Below are 17,567 nucleotides of genomic sequence, written 5' to 3'. Positions count from 1 at the left end.
TTAAAAATTTTAAAATATTTAAAAAGTCTACTCAACCCCCTCTCTCAATCAGATCAAACTGGTATAGACTGGGAAAACGGCCGGTTATACACGCTAAGCTTTCGGGCCGCTAATATAACTCCCTCACTCCCCTAAGAGCTATTTTAAAAATTTTAAAATATATAAAAGGTCTACTCAACCCCTTCTAAATTTTTGCTTGCATGGAACCAACAATTTTATACCCAGAAAATGTTTCGTGGTATTAACTAAATTACAAGATAACTCATTTCAAAACTATAATAAACATAAACATAACTTATATTTAAACAAACACAAACTCATATTAACATATACCAATAGCGTAACCATAACCAAACTCACAAAAGCACTAACATTATACGTAGTATTAAATTACAAACATAATATAGTACAAAATCTTGCAACACAAACCACCCAAACCTACAAATATAATCCACTTTATTTTCATAACATCAAATTGTCACGAGTTTAAATAATATTATTAAGCACATTTGACGACGACAATATTTATTGTAGTACTTCTCGTCACTTATTGGCAATCCTCAGGACATCTACATGAGATTTGCCATCCAGTTTACGGCCAAAAAACAGACGGAAAAAATCAGGTACGCTAATCCTTTTGAACTTTGCTGAGTTTTGAGTGTTTATAAGGCTCGTAGATGGGCCTAATTCACCATCCAACCTCGGGCTTTGAAATGTTGCAATAGATATCCTCACTTTATTTGGACTTACTAAAGCTCTATGCTCAATGCTGCGATAAATTCCATTCGAGAAGATCTACAAATTACCATTAAAACATAGAAATAATTATAACAATAAACAACTTGTGGTCACTTCATTGATGCATAGATTAGAGCGGGTCATAGTTCAATGGTGAAAGCTTAAGTGTGGCTGTGATAGCTAGCAAATATCCAAGTTCAAACCCTGCAAGGGTGCACTCAGATCACTGCACTACACGGAGGTACATTTTGTGATTTACTTCCTCTCCCGAGCTCCTCAGACTACTACAGTTTGCAGGGGTTTAGTTTACTGGTTTAGTAGACAGTATTTGGGCACGGCATTTGGTCATGTCTGCTGCCTCCTCTCCCGAGCTCCCTAGGGTGAGCAAGAGACGTAAGGGGAGTTCAATTAAGTACTACTACAGTCCGTACGAGCTTAGCTCACTGGTTCAGTAAGCAGTATTTAAAGGATCCCTTGTGGGCACAACATTTGGTCCTATCTGCTACCTCCTCTCCCGAGGTCCCCAGGGCGAGCAAGAGATGTAAGGGGAGTTTAATTGAGTAGTACTACAGTCCACACCGGCTTAGCTCACTGGTTCAGTAAGCAAACTTTGAGAGGATCCCTTGTAGACACCATCATTTGGTGCTGCGGTGATTTAAAGTTTTCTAAATACTCTGTTGGGATTGGGGCCGAGATTCAACTTTTTGGGAGAAGAATTAAGTACTAGTAGATAGTAATCAAGGAAACATTATATTTTACCTCCACGCAGTCTCCAACATTAACAACGAAAGCATTAGGAATAGGGAGAATAGGAAACCAAGTTCCATCTTTTTTAATTTCGAGACCTGTTGTTTCATTGACTTGAAGGAGTATAGTTAGGCCGCCGGCATCGGAGTGAGGACTGAGGCCCATAACATGCTCTGACTCAGGACATGGTGGATAGTAGTTCATCCTCATTGACTGCATACCTTCTTCAAAAAGCATTCTCATTTCTTCTTGTTTTATTCCAAGATTTTTTGCCAAATAGCATAGAACCTTCATGGAAAGCTTGTGCATTTCGACTGAATATGTTTCTATAGTATTCCTGCACGGCCCAACAATATAACGAATGACATATTTTTTTTTTTTATAAGCTTGTGCTTTTTTGACCTCCCAAGGTGTCATTGAGCTACAATTAAGGTATTTGGCAAACGAATAACTATTTAATTCATAATATTTATAATTTGATTAAGTAATTATTTAGGGATATTAATTCGCGAGGCTGGTCGAATATATGATATTTGCTTGTTATTTATGATAAAAATCATAATACCTATTGCAGAAAATTTAATATCAATATCAAATAAATATATTGTTACTTATAAACAACCTAATTCTACCAAAATGGTGAACCCCAACTCTAAGGGCCCCCCACATCCCGGCCCGACAGAGCATTTGGGATATAACCAACCTAATTGGTTCATGTGAATGACCATACACTCTCATCCCTTAAGATAGGTCGGGAGTTCGAACCCTCTCTCGTATGAAAAATCAATATGACTAGGTATAGCACTTTGTCCCTCAATCGTTATACCGTGCACCAGGGCGCACATAGCAATGTGCGCCCCGCGCCTCCCAAACGTCGTTTTGTTAATTTCAGGTATAAAATTCTGTGCATTCTATTATATAATTCTGTACATTTGAAACATGAGATTTTTTTCTGTGTTTCCAGGTATAAAATTCTGTGATTTCAGGTATAAAATTCTGTAGATTCTATTATATAATTCTGTATATTCAAAACATGGATTTTTTTTTAAAGAGTTAAGATTTGATGTGTATTATGTGGAAGAGTTTATGTGTATTATGTTAAGAGTTTATGTATAATATGTATTATGTTAGATTATGTGTATTATCCTTTAAAAAAAGATTATGTGTATTCAGTTATAAAATTCTGTGTTTTCAGGTATAAAATTCTGTGTACTCTATTATACAATTATGTAGATTTGAAACATGATTTTTTTTTTTAAGGAGTTAACAGCAGACACGCGAAAAGGTACAAAACGACGTCGTTTTGGGTCAGGGCGCACAATGCATTGTGTGCCCTGGTGTACGGTATAATTTGCCTTTGTCCCTTAATTGGGTTGGGCACCCGGCCTGATGCAAACGGAGATTAGTCGGAGTATGGTACGAGCTTAAATGTATCTCTTATAGTTAGAGCTTATGTATGTAATACTTTTTAAAAAAAAATAAAAAAATACTTATGATTCTTTATAAGGTAGTATATGTTCTATACTTCCTCAAACATTTTGGCTCGAACATATGACCACCCATTTGGAATGGTAACCGGGATGCCTCGAACCTATGACCAACCATTTGGAATGGTAACCGGGATGCTATCACACTATATGGTAGTTGGCATGTATGTAATACTTATATGTGAAATGTTACTTATAAAAGAAATACAGGCTTAAATGTGTTTCTTATAGTTAGAGTTTATGTATGTAATCCTTATATGTGAAATTTTACTTATAAAAGAAATTGTAATACTTATTGAAGTATTTATGATAGATATTGTAATATTTATAACTGGGTTATGATACTCACATACCTAGTTGCCTATAACCCAACTTATCTTAGGATAAAGATCCGTGAGACGGTACTACATAAATTTTTGTTTCATACTTTGGCCAGAATTATATAATAAGGAATTTAGTTCAAAAATCATAGTTAATTTACTATAATTAACAATAGAATTTACTTCTTACTTATCTTTTTTATCTGAATCACTTAGTAGCTAGAAATTAAGTGCAAAAATGTAAACCACTGACATCTATTAAACGTACTAATAATAATAATAAAAAAATCAATGTTATAGATGCTAATGGTTTTGTCAAGCATCTTGTGCTCAGATGGCATTTGGATTGGACTTCCATATGAGATGTTGTGAGTTTGAGCCTCTATTATAATAAACAGATACTACATTGTAATAGAGTCTAGCATTCAAAAAAAGAAGATGCTAATGGTTTTCATTTTGCGTTGACACTAAAATGTAGAATTAGAGTACTATATAAGAGAAATAGAGAACGTTTCTTTATTGACCATTTTCGTCAGAGAACGTTTTGGAACGTAAATAACCTATATAAGATCAGGGTTAGGGATAAAGTACAAATAAACCACTGAATTAATTGGGAAGCATGAATTAAGCTATCGAACTCAAATAATTCCTAAATAAATCATTGAACTCAGAAAAAAAAAAAGTCATTGAATCGGGAAAAAAGAGCAATTAACATTTTTAACATGTTAACTCCAAGTTTTTGTTGACTGGATTGCCAAATGTTTATTTTTTTTTACTTTTGTTTTTAATTATAATCCACCTACATAGTAATATATTTTAAAATAATTATAATCAAAATAGTTTTGTCTTGACGAGATTTGATTGGTTTATTTATTTATTTATTATTATTTCACTGGATCTTCTGGTTAAAAATAAATAATAAATAAATAAATTAGATCGAGATAAGACAAAACTATTTTGATCATAATTACTTTAAAATATATTACAGAGTATTATGTAGGTGGATTATAATAAAAAAAAAACATAAATAAAATAAACATTTGGTAATTCAGTCAGTAAAAACCTGAAATTAACTTATTAAAAATGTTAATTGTTATTTTTTTTTTAGGTTCAATGATTTATTTGGGATTATTTGAGTTTGGTGACTTAATATTTCCTAAATAGTTCACTGTCTTATTTGTACTTTATCTTAAGAGAAATAGAGCACGTTTCTTTATTAACCATTTTGGTCAAACAATGTTTTGGAACGTAAAGAAAAATTGGCCTCACTTCATTGACAAATGATAACATAACGACACAGTTAGGTGTTACCTAAATACGTGTTTCGGTGGTTGTCATATCATGTTGGAGATTAGGAAATTTGCTAGCACAGGTTTAACTCACCAGTAGACAATATTTAAAAGAAAAAAATAAAGGTTCTAAACTTAACAACATGAATATTAAGATTATACTTAAAGTGGGCAAATCAACATTGTAATTTGACCATATCTGTTGAGCCGCTGAATTACGGTGATTATATCCTCTCACATGCTCTATCGAGACGAGACAGGAAAAGTTTTTGAGATTGGAAATTCAACATTTTTGCAGTGTTTTAAAAATTACGCTTAGGTGTCCTCCAACCGTGAGACTTTCCCATTTAGGCAGCACCTAGTCGGTTGACCGAGTTTACTCAGTTGACTCGACATAGTTATTATTTTTTAATTTTTTGTTTACAATTTCTAGAACCATGTGTAATATATATATATATATATATATATATATATATATATATATATATATATATATATATATTATACACACACCCACGCATGGTGTATTTTGCAACCTTGACTTTTTGGGAGAAGAGTATATGAGATTAAAATAATTACCTGAAGGCTTCTGGTAGCTTTGGAAAAAGGTTAGGCGATCTTATGTTGGTTGGCAAAGTTTTAAGGTAAAACATATCTGCCCAGTCAAGCTTCTGCTCCTCGGACACAACGAAGAGCTGACCGAACCCATCTGTGTCCCCTTCCGCTTGCCCGTATCTCTGCTTTTCTTCCAATGGCAGATTGAAGAACCCTTGGATCCCGCGTTTTACCTCCTCCACTAGTGAACAGTTCACTCCATGATTGATAAGGTGAAAGAAACCCCAATCTTTGCAGGCCAAGTGCAGCTTCTGAAACTCTTCTGAATCCTCAGACAGTAACTTCTGCATGTCGATCACCGGAACATTGACGGTGGCGATTGATTTCTCAGACGCCGGAGATTCGACGCCGTCGCGGATATACCGTCTCGGAACCACGTTCGGGTTGTCTTTGACCAGCTGCTGGACGCTAGGTACTGGGAGAGAGAGACCAAGGGTCTGTGCATCAGCTTCCATGGCGGACAATTATTGATGTATATTTGTGTCTCTTTCTATATGCTATTTTCTTTGGACGTACTCAAGAAGTGTGAGAATCTTATAGACAACAAGAATTAAAATATGATGCCTATAAGTTGATGATGCATGTGATATGATGCCTGATTTTATTATTATATTTGGTGTTTTTTTTTTCTCTTTCGTGTACTGGCCATTCAAGTTTTATATTTTATTGAGTGAATTCCATTTTTGTTTCTATTGTTATAGGGGCGTTTTCAATTTTAGTTCACTTTAATTTTTTTGCCACTTTATAACCACTATTATTGAATGTGTTTCACTTTTAGTCCCACCGTTAATATTTCCATCAAGAGGCCGTGTAATATAGGGATATTTTGACATTTCTTCTTATCCAAGACTATATTTGACTAAACAAATGAGAACATTAAACCTAAAACATAAGAAACCTCGTCGGCCCATGTTGGAACGAACAAAACGATGTAGCTTTGGCTTCCCATTCTCGTTGTTCGAAGAGCCATCTTTGAATATCGGAGGAGGAGGACGAAGCGCCTGGATTAAAAGAAAAGAGACAAACATAAAAAGACCAAAATATCCTTTGATTATACGGCCTCTTGACGGAAATATTAACGGTGGGGGGAACACATTCAATAACAGTGGTTGTAAAGTGGCAAAAAAAATTAAAGTGGACTGAAATTAAAAACGCCCCTATAACAGTAGGACCAAAAATGAAATTCACTCTATTTTAGTCATGTTGACTAAAAGTATTTACAAGTTGACAAATTATATTGTGGACTATAATTATTATGCTTATTGTGGATTTTGATCCAGATTATGTATATCCCGTTAATATATTATGAACCAGCTAACAAATTATTTACATTTAGTTATAATAACAAAATGCGTATAATATGTTAACTAAATATAAAAAATATATTAACTGTATGTACATAATTTTAATTGAGTCTATAATACTTATGATGATGTAACAATTGTTTCACTGTTCTGTGACACCCCGTATTTTCCTAAAATAAATTATAGTCCCGATATTAAATATTTTGCTAGAAATATTTATATATATATATAATTATCGTTTTAGATGGGCTTTGGTCTAATTATTTTATAAACTAATATGTATCTTGCTACCCAAAATGCCTTAAGCCCAATATATATATATATATATATATATATATATATATATATATATATATATATATATATATATATATATATATATATATATATATATATATATATATATATAACTCTTGATCCAAACGAAATACCCAACCCAAGTTGTGGTCTTGAACCTTAGCCCAACATACTATATTTAACTAGCCCAAGTTAGATATAGTAACCCTACCCTTTATAAATGAATATATGTATATGTGTATAAAGATATTAATTATCAAATCTTCCACACCACTCTAGCCGTGTTCCCTCTCCTTCATACAGCAGCCAAATAACCCTCTGCCACCATCTATTTCATCTCTTTCACTCTAAACCTTAAGCTGGCAGCCCTCTCCCTTTCTCTTCATGGCGATAAACCATCAATGGTGGCAAAGTGAAGCTTGGGTGGTGGTTGTAATATTTGATGATGATGGCGGGGAACGTTATGATGATTGCGGGGAATTGTTTCCCCGTGGTTATTTCCTTTTGATATTTGATGCTTTGACCTCCCGTTGTTGGATTATTGGGCTTTTGTGAGTCTTCATGATATTTCGTATGTCTAGAACGATGTTTTAAGAATCCATGTTAAGATTTGGTGTATTGAATCGTGCTAAGGGTCCAACCTTGTGATTCGTTGGACAAATATGAGTCTTGAAAGTTCGTTGGAACCATTTTGGTTTACCCGTTTGATGTGCATGCTAGTTTGATGTTGTTATGCTACTATATATAGTTTGTTCCTTCTTGTTGAGGGTTGACAACTCGTGTTGCCAATCATATTGGGATTAGATTGTAGTCCATTGTTGTTGAGTAGTGCTTCATGTCTTCATTGAAATCTCTTGGTTGCATTCTTATGGTGTGATCTTGTACAAATCGTTGTACCCTTTGTTGATATTTGATTAGGCTATTCGTGAGCTTTAATCTTCTTGATGATGATGACTATGTGTGACTATGAATGAGATTGGTGATAATATTATTTGAGCTTTGCTCACGAGATCGGTGGTAATATTGTGTTATTTAATGGTACCCTCGTGTATTGAGAGATCGGTGGTAATACTATGAGATTGGTGGGGGATGACGGTCCCCGGCGGAATAAGGTTGGACTCAGAAGTATAGGGTGGCACTAGGAGGTAATGGACTAATGGTTGGAAATGGTATTAGGTCGGGGGTAGCCATAAGGTTGGGACATGGCATAAGGTTAGAACGTTAAACTTGTCATTATGTGATTGTTGTATTTCTTGCTTATGAGCATGTCTATGATGAACTCTACCTTGTGAATGGTAGGTTGCATCTAGAGTTGTGGTTGTTACTTGTTGATTGTGGTCTCTATTGCGTTGTTGAAGTTGTGGGTCTTGATCTTTATTGAGAGCGTGATATGTCTACTGTTGTCTCATCTCTTGGTTTTCAAATGCTATATACTGTACTCATCAGTTTCAAACGGTTTTGACTATAACTATATATATATATATATATATATATATATATATATATATATATATATATATATATATATATATATATATATATATATATATATATATATATATCTACTATATATATACTAATAAGAGTCCAAGAGAGTTAGGCCTATAATGGGTAGAAAAAATGGCGGTCACAGATTTTAATCAAATGTATGGCTCAGATTGATTAAAAGATTGATCAGATTTAAATTTTACACTAAAATTTCCTAAAATACCCACACACCGTTACTAATTCCGTTAAAATTTTAAGAATTGCCATTAGTTCACCGTTAACTTACTCATTGATTTCAATAAAAAAAAAAAAAGGTCTTAGGTTCGAACCTCATCCCAAATCAAAGTTGGCATAATTAGTACTCTATTTTACTCTTATTAAATTATATATATAAATAATAATTTAGTAGTTACAACGAAAAATAATACATATGCATTTCTTTAATTTAGAATTATGTGTCCACAATGTCTTTATTCAAAAAAAAAGTATTCATTATCAATAAATTAAATAAGAGAAATAATTTTATTAGTTATATTGTCTTTATTTTTCTTCAATATAAAAATTCTTTATATTCAAATTTATTAATTGATTATATTCGCTACATTTTCCTTACAATGTCTTTATTCAGTGAAAAAAAATTATTAATTATCAATAAATTAATTAAAAGAAATATTTTCACTAGTTATATTGTCTTTATTTTTCTCAAATGTAAAAATTTTTACATTCAAATTCATCAATTGATTATATTCACTACATTATCTATTTCTTTTTTGTGCACTATTTTTCTAATTAAATATCAAAGTTATAATACAAAATAATGCTATATATTTATTTACCAAGTATTTTATTAATACCATGAAAAAATTAAAAAAAATATAATTAATAAAGCCAACCATATTAACTACTTGAGAGATTTTGTGACAAAGAGAGTATTCAAATCGCACAACAAATTGAAGTGAGAACTACCTCGCAATGTCCTTGTTTGACAATCAACAGTTAGCGGTTAGCGTTAGCGGATTATACTAGCGGATTTGACCAGCGAATTTATTTAATTATTAACATTGGGTAGAAAAAATGACCGCCAAATTATTAAATCAAATGAATGGTTCATATTGTTCAGGTTTTAATTTTTTTCTTTTAAGATTTTATAATTTATCCTTAATTATATGATTATCCATTTAACTTTTCCGTTAATTCACCGTTAGTCTAATTCTAATATTAAAGTCTAATATAGAATTATAACTACACCATTAATCTAATTCTAATATTAAAGCTAAGTCTTAATAGAACTTAACCACAAATCCTAATGTCGGAATCTCCTCAAACAATATTAGTATATATTTAATATTTTATGCCCTAATTTTTATTTGTTTTTCCTTATGTCCTGTATTTGGTTTTAACCATATCTATACAATTATTTTATTGACAATTATAATCAATCTTGACTATATTATCTTGCATTTGTAAACTTAGAATTACCTATTTAACCCGCACGGGCTTAGCTCAATGGTTTAGTGGGTAGTATTTGGGAGAAGATATCAAAGTTTGAACCTCGGCAGTGGCAGTGCGAGAATTATGTCCAAAGTGGGCAGATTCCTTGTGCGTATCAGCATTTGGCCCTGTCTGCTGAGCCATTGAGTCACCGTGATTTACAACTTCCTACAATGCTCTGTATGGTCGGAGTGTGGGGGGCCCTTGGGGTTGGGGACTCAACCTTTGGGAGAAGAATTACGTATTTAAATACGCAAATTCAACCTTCAATTATCTATGCATGAACAATTTCAATATAATCCTGCCTTAATATACTTTAAAGTACTTATTTAAAAAAAATGCATTGGGCATTATCCCAATCGCGCAATGCGCGTAAAAAACTAGTATATATATATATATATATATTGATATTTAACGCGTATTGGTGGGTTTCCGGCATTATTCGTTGATCGGGTGTTATCCCTTGTCTTTACAGGTTTTGATTAGATCGAAGAGTGTGCTAGATGTGGACAGTAATTAGTGTAGCTCTTGTTTTGCGTTAGTATTTTGTTGGCCTGTGAGCTGTAGAACTTTGACAATGGTTTTAGTTGTAGCATGTGCACTTATATTTTGGTATAGGTGTGGCATAACACTTCCCGAATTATGTTAGCTTCCGCTCTCTTTTATGCTTAATGTTAGACTGTTTCCTTTAAATTAAGCTTTTAAATGTTGGTAAAATTCGAGGGTGTTAAAGTTGGTATCAGAGCCTAGGTTTGAGCCAAGGATGGTAAGAGTTGGACTTTAAGAACCTAAATTGAGCTTAGGTTCGTGCTTGTAAGTTGAGAGTTTAAGTTGCTCAGTGACGCCTTTAAGTGTTTAAGTACCTAAGTATAGGATTCTTAGGACGCGCGGTGAGGATGTGAGTTACCTTTTTGTTATCTGTGTAGTTCTCTTCTCTTGTTCTATTGTTAGCGCTAGTAGTTGTGGTTGTGGCTCTCGGTTGGTGTGAATCTTCTCAGTAAGTTGCGTCGTTCTGGTTTCGTTGAAGTCTTGACGAAGACTGTTGCTAAGAGAAAGAAGACTTGGATGTCTGTTGACGCCAAGTAGACAGGTCGTGGTGTTTGCATCTGGTCACGTGGTCAACTCGGAGAAGATGGACTGCCCTACTCATAATCTGGAGTCAGCTACAACAATCCCCGTTCAAGCAAGTGGCGCCGTCTCTCGTACCACATCATTCATCAGTTCTACGCTAACCTCCAGAGTTGAAGCGTAAGTCTCGCGCAGCTGAAGCCCGACAAGAAGCAAGGACGTCGATCGGAGTTTGAAGATCAAGATTTGAAGACCCTCACTCACGAGGGGTAGTCAAGAGCAGTCGCAGAGCTTTAAGAAGATGTCAACTCACGCCAAGTGGTCGCCTTTGGATCAATGTGATAGAAGCCTCCTAGAGTTAAAGAGCTACGAGTCAACCTTGGACCTTTCTAAAGCACAAAGAGTTGAAGTGTAAGTTCGAGGCGTTCAACATGGAAGTAGTTCTACCTACCTTCGAAGAAACAAAGAAGGGGCAAGTTCGAAGCAATGATCTGGGGATCAATAAGGAACAAGACGGCTAAAAAAGAAAAGCTTGGACCTTTAAGGTACACGGAAAAGAAGAACCACGTTGATGGTAAGTCGTCTGACCTTGTGAAACATGAAGCGGTTGAGTAGTAATTAGTAAATGAGGGTAGCGTATATCCTAGTTGGCACACCTTCAAAGTGATGGTTAACATGAAGATTTTCGGTAAGGAGGTTCGGCAACAAGAGGGAAAGAAGAAGTAACCGAGTTGCAATCAATCGTGGAGTTGTCATAAGACTAAAACCGACAAAGTAGAATCTAAAGCAAAGATTTTATCACCGAAGTCTTGGGATGACAAGAACAGACAACCGGGTGCGCTTAAAGAAAGAGGAAAGCGGTGGTCAGTGTTTCGATCGATAATGGGTTAACTAGGACGGACAACAAGTTGGGTCTCCAGGAAGATTAAGAAAGACTGCTAAGAGTTTCGTTACCGAAGTAATGATATAGGCCGGCAAGGAAAACAAGTCAACTCACAGTTGCTTGGTCCGTGAGAGATCTTGAGAATACTTGGGAAGACTAACATAAAGTTTGGTCTAACTATCTAATTGTTCAAGAGTTTTGAGTGTTTTGGAGAAGTATGCTTGTGATTCTTTGTGGAAGATACCTTCTAAAGTGGTGAAGATGTTTGAGACTTCGATATTCGAGGGGGGTCCGATGAAGATCTTAGAGTTAGGTTGCGTCAGAATCAAGGTAAAGAGCCCTTCAGTCTGTCAAAGTGAAGTGATCAAGCGCCTGCCGCCTGGCCGAAGAAATCGCCTGAAGTCGAGAATCCTTAACCCTCCCTAAGTCATTTTCCTCCCCTTTCCTTGTCAAACCAATTCCCTTTTTTTTTTTTCTGAAAAATCCTTCCTATCTTTCCGCACCTCGTCCCTGTTTCCTTCTTGTTTTGACTCTGTACAAGGTGACAACCTCACTTTCCTAAGTTGTAACCTTGAAAATCTTGATTTCCTTCCTAATCAACCCTATCCTTGAGCCTAAACCTAGTACCCTTCCGTTAGGAAATCCTTTCAACCCTTTCAAACCTCGTTCTTGATTCCTCACTTCAAACGATCCTGTGCAAGGTGGAAACTTTATTCCCTAAATTACAACTTTAATGACTTTGATCCTATTCCTAATTAATGTTGTCCTCAAGTTTGGAACCTAAAATTTTATTCTCTTTTCCTTGCCGAACCGAATCTTTCCAAAACCTAGTATGTATACTTTTCCCGTAAAATATTCTCTATATATACTATCGTACGTTTTGTGACGCCATATCCCCAAAATGATTTTTCAAGCTTCGGGGACAAAGCTTCTTTTAAGGGGGTGAGGGTGTGACACCACGTATTTTCCTAAAATAAACTATAGTCCCGATATTAAATATTTTACTCGAAATATTTATATAAATCTAATTATCTTTTTAGATGGGCTTTGATCTAATTATTTTATAAACTAATATGTATCTTGCTACCCAAAATGCCTTAAGCCCTATATATATATATATATATATATATATATATATATATATATATATATATATATATATATATATATATTGTATGACTTTTGATCCAAAAGAAATACCCAACCCAAGTTGTGGTCTTGAACCTTAGCCGAACTTACTATATTTAACTAGCCCAAGTTAGATATAGTAACCCTACCCTTTATAAATGAATATATGTATATGTGTATAAAGATATTAATTATCAAATCTTCCTCACCACTCCAACCGTGTTCCCTGTCCTTCATACAGCAGCCAAACAACCCTCTGCCACCATCTCTTTCATCTCTTTCACTCTAAACCTTAAGCTGGCAGCCCTCTCCCTTTCTCTTCATGGCGATAGACCATTAGTGGTGGCAAAGTGAAGCTTGGGCGGTGGTTGTGAGCAAGCCAGTGGTGGTGTAGCGTGACAGCAGTTTATCTTCGACGAGCAGAGCAGAATAAGAGGAAGAGAGGTGAGCTTTGCTTTGGTCATCTTTATTATTTAGTAGGTGTTAAGTAGTTTTGGTGTTGTTTAAGTTATCAAATGTTAATTAGCATAGTGGTAAAATGATTGCTTAATTCTTTGTTTGGCTTTGGTTTAAACCTCACCTTAAGCTTAAGTTTTAGTTATTAGTTTTAATGAATAATTCTATCTTATGAGTTTGGTTATTAGCTTCCTTATTAGTGTAATAATGTTGTGCCTAGCTTAGTTAGTAAAGGGTGCGGTTAATCCTGAGATAGGCTAGGGTTTAAATCCCCTAAGTGGTTTCTAATTTTTTAATAGCTTGTTAATTAGCGAAGATCTGGTTTGATCCACAGGTTTCCGGTAGCTTGGCTTTATGAGTTGAGCCTAAGTTGGCGTTGTTTTGGTTGGTTAAGCGAACGAGGTAACCCATGCTCTACAAAACCTATTCTATATTTGTTATTGGTGATTCTTGATTTCTATTGATGATTCTTGGTGTATTTGTGAGATTTGATGCATGATCTTGTGATAATGCATGTTAGAGCTTGTATTTGGGGTTCTTGAATGCCTTTCTTTGAGCTACTCTTGGGTTCAAGTCATATCTTTGTTATGTGTGAGGTTTTGGGTGTTTTGGACTTGAACTTGACCTTGGAGATGAATTTCCCCGAAGGGAAAATGTGGTGTACAAGAGGTACCCCGCGGGCGGAACGGCGGGCAGTGGCCTACCTGCCGCCCCACCCGCCGAAAACGTGGCCTTGTAGGTTGTACCCCGCGGGCAGGTCCACGGGCAGGGCTTTACCCGTGGCCCCACCCGCGGGGAACGTTATGATGATGGCGGGGAATTGTTTCCCCGTGGTTCTTTCCTTTTGGTATTTGATGCTTTGACCTCTCGTTGTTGGATTATTGAGCTTTTGTGAGTGTTCTTGATGTTTCGTATGTCTAGAACGATGTTTTAGGAATACATGTTAGGATTTGGTGTCTTCAATCGTGCTAAGGGTCCAACCTTGTGATTCGTTGGACTAATATGAGTCTTGAAGGTTCATTGGAACCATTTTGGTTTACCCGTTTGATGTGCATGCTAGTTTGATGTTGTTATGCTAGTATGTATGGTTTGTTCCTTCTTGTTAAGGGTTGGCAACTCGTGTTGCCAATCATATTGGGATTGGATTGTAGTCCATTGTTGTTGAGTATTGCTTCATGTCTTCATTGAAATCTCTTGGTTGATTCTTATGGTGTGATCTTGTACAAATCATTGTACCCTTTGTTGATATTTGATTGGGCTATTGATGAGCCTTAATCTTCTTGATGATGATGACTATGTGTGACTATGAATGAGATTGGTGGTAATATTATTTGAGCTTTGGTCATGAGATCAGTGGTAATATTGTGTTATTTAATGGTACCCACGTGTACTGAGAAATCGGTGGTAATACTATTAGATTGGTGGGGGACGACGGTCCCAGGCGGAATAAGGTTGGACTCAGAAGTACAGGGTGGCACTAGGAGGTAATAGTTGGAACTGGTATAAGGCCGGGGGTAGCCATAATGTTAGAACTGGGCATAAGGTTGGAACGTGAAACTTGTCATTATGTGATTGTTGTATTTCTTGCTTATGAGCATGTCTATGATGAACTCTACATTGTGAATGGTAGGTTGCATCTAGAGTTGTGGTTGTTACTTATTGATTGTTGTCTCTATTTCTTTGTTGAAGTTGTTGGTCTTGATCTTTATTGAGAGCATGATATGTCTATTTTTGTCTCATCTCTTGGTTTTCAAATGCTATATACTATACTCATCAGTTTCAAACGGTTTTGATTATAACTATATATATATATATAAATATAAATATATATATATATATATATATATATATATATATATATATATATATATATATATATATACTATATATACTAATAAGAGCCCAAGAGAGTTAGGCCTATAATGGGTAGAAAAAATTGCGGTCACAGATTTTAACGCGTATTGGTGCGTTACCAGCATTATTCGCTGACCGGGTGTTATCCATTGACTTTACAGGTTTTGTTTAGATCGAAGAGCGCGCTAGATGTGGACCGTAGTTAGTATAGCTCTTGTGACACCCCGTAAATCTAAATACTAATCGAGCATTAATTAAAGAATTAATCCAAGTTTCCTTGTTAATCCATTTCTAAAAATCCTGAAATTTGATAGTCGGGGGACTAGATTTTGACTAGTCACTTAAGTCAAAAGGTTGTACCTTGCGCTTCTTGAGTTGTGCCCTTGTTCCCTTGTCTTTCCAACTTTAGTAAGGGTAAATATGTCTTTTCATCTAAGATTTGTGATTCAAGCTAACATTGCAAGACCTTCTCATTTCATTCACCTTTTCAACCAAAAACATAAACACTATAGCTTCTCTCTAAAATAGTCTAGCTTCTTCTCCAAGCAAGAAATTGAACTTTCAAGACTTGCAAGATTTTCTTCCAAGATTCCTACTTTCTCCATCTTGAGCATAGGAAAGGGTAAGATCCTTAGCTTTTTGGGATTTTTGACCTTCTTTTAGTTGTCTTTATCTAAAGTTAGGATCTTTGTTGTGTTTTGGTTTGTGTATGAAGTTGGTGTGGAAGAGGAGCTCTAGGAAAGGCTACTAAGGGTGAAAAGAGGAAGTTGTTAGGCTACAAAGGTAACAAATCATACTCAACGATAGCACTCACCAATAACAGAGATACATGGAATCAATTAAGTGGGAGATGAGCCAAAAGTCAAAGTTTTTTTTTACATGGAATCAATTAAGGGGGAGATGAGTCAGATGTCAAAAGCTTTTATGGAATCAAAGTTTTTGCCAAAAATTTGACAAAGGGGGAGAATGTTGATTCAAAGTGTTTTGTCAAAGTTGTGCAAAAAGAATTCCAGTTCTATAAAGGAATATCAGTTATAAAAGAAATAGCTAATGAAGAATACTAGTTCTAAAGGGAATTGTTATTGAAGTTTTTCTAGTTCTAGTTTGATTAGAAATAGCTTTGTTATTCACGAATATGTTAGGAGTAGTTACTATAAATAGGGATTGCCCTTTATTGTAGAACTCAAGCATTCAACATTAATCTTGTGAGGTACGAGAGTCTTTGAGAATAGGATACTAAATTCCCCTAGAAAGTAGTACATGTGTTTAGGTTTCAATAGTTTGGTAGGAAAGATCATTCTATTGTGTAATCTCAGGTTCCAAACAGTGTACTTTAAATATTGAGCTTTTAGTGGATTTAGGCAAGTTCTCAAATTGAGAAGTGCCTCGCAGATTAGGGTTTTTTGCCCGAACTGCGTTACAGATCGTTTGTGTTACAACGTCAGTTTCAACATCACTGTGTGCTGGGCTTTACAAATTTTCAGTCTACAAACTTAAAAAGGCATTATATGGGTTGAAACAAGCACCTAGAGCTTGGTATGATACTTTGCCAATGTTCTTGATAAGCTGTGGATTCACCAAAGGCCTTGTTGACAAAACTCTATTTAGAATTCAAGATGGCGATCATAATTTATTAGTGCAAATATATGTTGATGATATTATTTTTGGAAGCACTAACAATTCTTTGTGTGAGAATAAATTCGAAATGAGCATGATGGGTGAATTGAATTACTTCTTGGGCTTACAAGTCAAACGACTGAAAAAAGGAGTATTCATCAATCAAGCAAAGTACACCCGCGACTTGATAAATAAGTTTGGCCTTGATGGAAAATCATCGATCAAAATTCCAATGAGCACATCAATAAGGCTAGACGAAGATGAAGATGGAAAGGATGTCGATCAAACAAAATATAGAGGAATGATTGGTTCTCTTCTATATCTTACTGCAAGCAGACCGGACATTTCTTATGCTGTGGGAGTCTGTGCAAGAATCCAAGCAAATCCAAAAGAAAGCCACCTCACCGCAACAAAGAAGATCATACGATATCTGAAAGGCACAATCAATGTTGGATTGTGGTATCCAAAAGGTACAGATTTTACTCTAGCGGGTTTTTCAGATGCGGATTTTGCAAGTTGCAAAATAGACAGAAAAAGCACTTCCGGGACATGCCAGTTCTTGGGGGGAAGGCTTGTTTCTTAGTTCAGCAAAAAGTAAAATTCCATCGCAACTAGTACCGCCGAGGCCGAATACATTGCTGCAGGAAGTTGTTGTGCGCAAATTTTGTGGATGAAGCAACAATTGAAGGATTACGGAGTAAATTGTGATGACGTTAGTATTTATTGTGATAATACTAGTGCAATCGCTATCACTCACAGTCCGGTGCTTCACTCAAGAACCAAAC

General features: G+C 35.3%; 2 protein-coding genes across 2 annotated transcripts in view; both read right to left on the bottom strand.

Moving 5' to 3' along the window:
- Positions 1 to 298: 298 nt before the first annotated feature.
- LOC109158609 (protein SRG1-like) overlaps positions 299 to 17,567 on the bottom strand; it is a 76,878-nt gene continuing 59,609 nt past the window's right edge. The window contains exon 4 of the mRNA XM_019306492.1: positions 299 to 482. The gene's annotated coding sequence lies outside the window, so the exon portion shown is untranslated. The remainder of the gene's footprint in view (positions 483 to 17,567) is intronic.
- Positions 345 to 5,729, bottom strand: LOC109158610 (protein SRG1-like). The gene is made up of 3 exons (XM_019306493.1): positions 5,161 to 5,729; positions 1,498 to 1,822; positions 345 to 795 (listed from the first exon to the last, which is right to left on the bottom strand). Exons 1-3 carry the CDS (start codon positions 5,649 to 5,651, stop codon positions 544 to 546), a joined length of 1,068 nt encoding a protein of 355 aa, XP_019162038.1. The 5' UTR covers positions 5,652 to 5,729; the 3' UTR covers positions 345 to 543.

This window comes from Ipomoea nil, unplaced genomic scaffold (assembly GCF_001879475.1).
Source record: "Ipomoea nil cultivar Tokyo-kokei standard unplaced genomic scaffold, Asagao_1.1 scaffold2823, whole genome shotgun sequence".
NCBI lineage: Eukaryota > Viridiplantae > Streptophyta > Magnoliopsida > Solanales > Convolvulaceae > Ipomoea > Ipomoea nil.
The sequence above is the reverse complement of the archived record's forward strand: the minus strand, read 5'-3'. Positions and strand labels throughout refer to the sequence as shown.